The sequence below is a fragment of the Condylostylus longicornis genome, unplaced genomic scaffold (assembly GCF_029603195.1).
Source record: "Condylostylus longicornis isolate FDR11 unplaced genomic scaffold, ASM2960319v2 ptg000137l, whole genome shotgun sequence".
NCBI lineage: Eukaryota > Metazoa > Arthropoda > Insecta > Diptera > Dolichopodidae > Condylostylus > Condylostylus longicornis.
This window is the reverse complement of record NW_026578105.1, coordinates 764,148-766,923: the sequence shown is the minus strand read 5'-3', so window position 1 is coordinate 766,923 and position 2,776 is coordinate 764,148. Positions and strand designations below refer to the sequence as shown.

Sequence of the window (2,776 nt, the reverse complement as noted above, 5' to 3'; positions counted from 1 at the left end):
GATATAGCAGTTAATTTAAACGATTAATTCGAAAACCTGACATTTGCTTTTAGTTCTTTATTTAATTTAATAGAATTAATAAGCAACTTGAAAGAAAGTGAAATACAAAAAAAAATTTTTTTTGCAAAAAAAAAATTTTTTTGAAAAAAAAAAGTATGTATAAAAGTTAATTTTTGTATTTTGAGGATATAAAAGTTTTTTAAACAACGGAACAGACTGACATACAAAATAAAAGTAATGACGCTTCCAATGTCTCAGGAAATGTGCTAAAATTGAGTTTTATAACGCTATTTTTAAGTGGATTTTTTAAGCAATAAATTATTTTTTTGCTACTTTATTTCTTAAGAAAACTCCAAAATTCCAAATAATAGATTTTAAACTTTTGTGTAATAAAACAAATGTCTAAATGGAACAGTTTTTTCATGGAATTAACACTCAAAAATATCTTTTTGTTTTGCTATTAATAGAAATGATTGTATATTACAACTTTCAATGTTAGTAATTTTTATTATACGCACATACGTACATAATCTAAAAAAAATATCGATCTACTCCCCCCATGCAAGATAAACAGGTGAACAACATTAAGAAAACAATTTAATTTTGTTTAATTGTGTTTTAATAAAAAATTATTTTTTAATCTTATAATCCTGTATAGGCGGTACAAGGTTATTAATATTAAATAATAAAAGTAACAAATTCAATTTAATGTAAATAACTTTATTATAAAAAAATTGAAAGGAAAAAAAGGGAACAATATTAATAAAACAATTGCAAACGCTTGAGTTGCAATGATGCAACAATTAAAATTTATAAACTGAATTATATGTATTAATACAATTGCAGTAGAGCAATTTTGATGGTCGGGTTGACAAGTAGCATTATCGTTTTTTTAACAAAACAGTAACATAAGACAACATAAAGTTTGTTAGACCAGTTATTGCTAAGAAGTAAAGCAATATCAATATTTGTCCAATACTAACATGAGACCAAATTTCTGCACACAAATGTTGTATTATTATTGCTTGAAAAGAAACAAGGAATTTCTTATTATTTTCCTTAATTCAATAAATATTCTTTGTGTTTAGTCATATTAATTTTGGTACGCTGACATATTGTTCTATGTATGATTACGGTAATACTGTAGAAAGTATATTATGATTATCTTATCTGTAAATATATTTTCCACAGATATTTTTAAAATCTATTAAAAAACTAATATATTTAAAATACTTATATATTTACAACTAATATACAGAATTAAAATAGTGTAAAATTAAATTTTTAAAAGTAAACTTCATCGCGGAAGATTTTTAAATGGGACGAGGAAAGTTAATTATATTCAATTTTTCCACTTTTGCGGGTGGTTGTAATAATTTACCGGAATCGGTAAATGAAATTCATACTCTACAAAGTACTTTTCATCGTTTTAATGCTAGCGTTAGAGATTATTACAGAGATTTGAGTAGGAATCAACTATTCGAAATTCTACATGAGTGTAAGTATAATGGTTATTATATATGAATTATGTTATGAGTTCTTAAATATATTTTTTTTCATATGAATTGATTTTTAAAGTGAATAAAAGGGATTTTCGAAAATATTCGTATTTCGTTCTTGCCATTAGTAGTCATGGAGGTCGAGGTGGTTCAATAGTTACTTCCGATGGTAAAGATATAAGTATGTATGATCATGTTATGTTACCATTTATAGGTAACAGGTATTTAAGTGAAATACCAAAGCTATTTATTGTCGATACATGTAAATCGGGATTTTATGCAGAACGTATTTCTGCGTCAACACCATTTGATAGAAATGTAATACCAAAACGTTTATTGATCTGTTATGCAACTTCCGAAATGGGTGTAGCTCACGGTAGTATTTTTACTGATACATTTTGTCATTATATAAGAGAATATGGGGATTCATATTCAGTGCAACAAATTATGCAAAGAACAATTGATTCTGTTCGGAGGGCAACAGGGTAAATAAAATAATTTGTATTTTAATTAAATTTTAATATTTATTATGCATAATTTTAGAAATAAACAAATTCCTATCATGGAAGATTTCATGAGAAGACATTTGGTTTTAGGAAAACTAAAATAATATTTGATGCTTTCATATTTTAATATTTTAATTAATTGTTAAATGTTTATCAATGTTTTTAAAAATGTTGTTTAGTGAGTTCAAAATAAATATTCTTTGATTCCAATTTAAAGATTAAAAAGGAATCACTAAAAGTATATAATTATAATTCATAATAAAACATTGAAAAAAATTGGATTTTTCTTTTTATTTGATGCACAATAATTGTGTCACAAATTTTTGCAAAATATTTTGCAAGTAAGTATAAAAACATCATTCATACAATATGAAAATTTTATAATTTAAAAAGATGACAACATGATTTCTTAAGCTTTTTAATATTTTTTGCATGGTTAATTTTAATTTTTCTATATAGTTATTTAGTTGTTTCGTTAAATACTTTTTTAGCTCTGTTTATCATTTTTTTTTATTCTCACTAATGAATTCATTTAACATTCACATTATTACATCAATTTAACCTACTTGAGCATAATTTGAACGACATATGTACATAATTTTAATTCTTGCTATTTAGTAGTTGTTTATACATTTTTTGTATCGGCGGTGCACCTTAAAAATAAAAAGAGAGGTCTTCAGATGGCATCAAATTTTATATATTGAATTTTCAAGAGAAATATATGTATTTCAATATGCTAAAGAAACAAGAATGAAAAATTATTAGAAAAAT

General features: G+C 24.1%; 1 protein-coding gene across 1 annotated transcript; it reads left to right on the top strand.

Annotated features, from left to right (window-relative positions):
• The first annotated feature begins 1,284 nt into the window (after window positions 1-1,284).
• LOC129615616 (caspase-3-like) lies at window positions 1,285-2,194 on the top strand. Its single transcript, XM_055530899.1, has 3 exons — window positions 1,285-1,498; window positions 1,579-1,984; window positions 2,043-2,194. The coding sequence occupies exons 1-3, from the start codon at window positions 1,318-1,320 to the stop codon at window positions 2,107-2,109; spliced, it is 654 nt and encodes a 217-aa protein (XP_055386874.1). The 5' UTR covers window positions 1,285-1,317; the 3' UTR covers window positions 2,110-2,194.
• The last annotated feature ends 582 nt before the right edge of the window (window positions 2,195-2,776 follow it).

Bases quoted from the DNA above. Each gene is read 5' to 3' on its own strand.
- LOC129615616 (XM_055530899.1), top strand. From the start codon at position 1,318: ATGGGACGAGGAAAGTTAATTATATTCAATTTTTCCACTTTTGCGGGT. The intron at 1,499-1,578 runs GTAAGTATAATG...TGATTTTTAAAG, and splicing joins ATTCGAAATTCTACATGAGT to TGAATAAAAGGGATTTTCGA. The intron at 1,985-2,042 runs GTAAATAAAATA...GCATAATTTTAG, and splicing joins TCTGTTCGGAGGGCAACAGG to AAATAAACAAATTCCTATCA.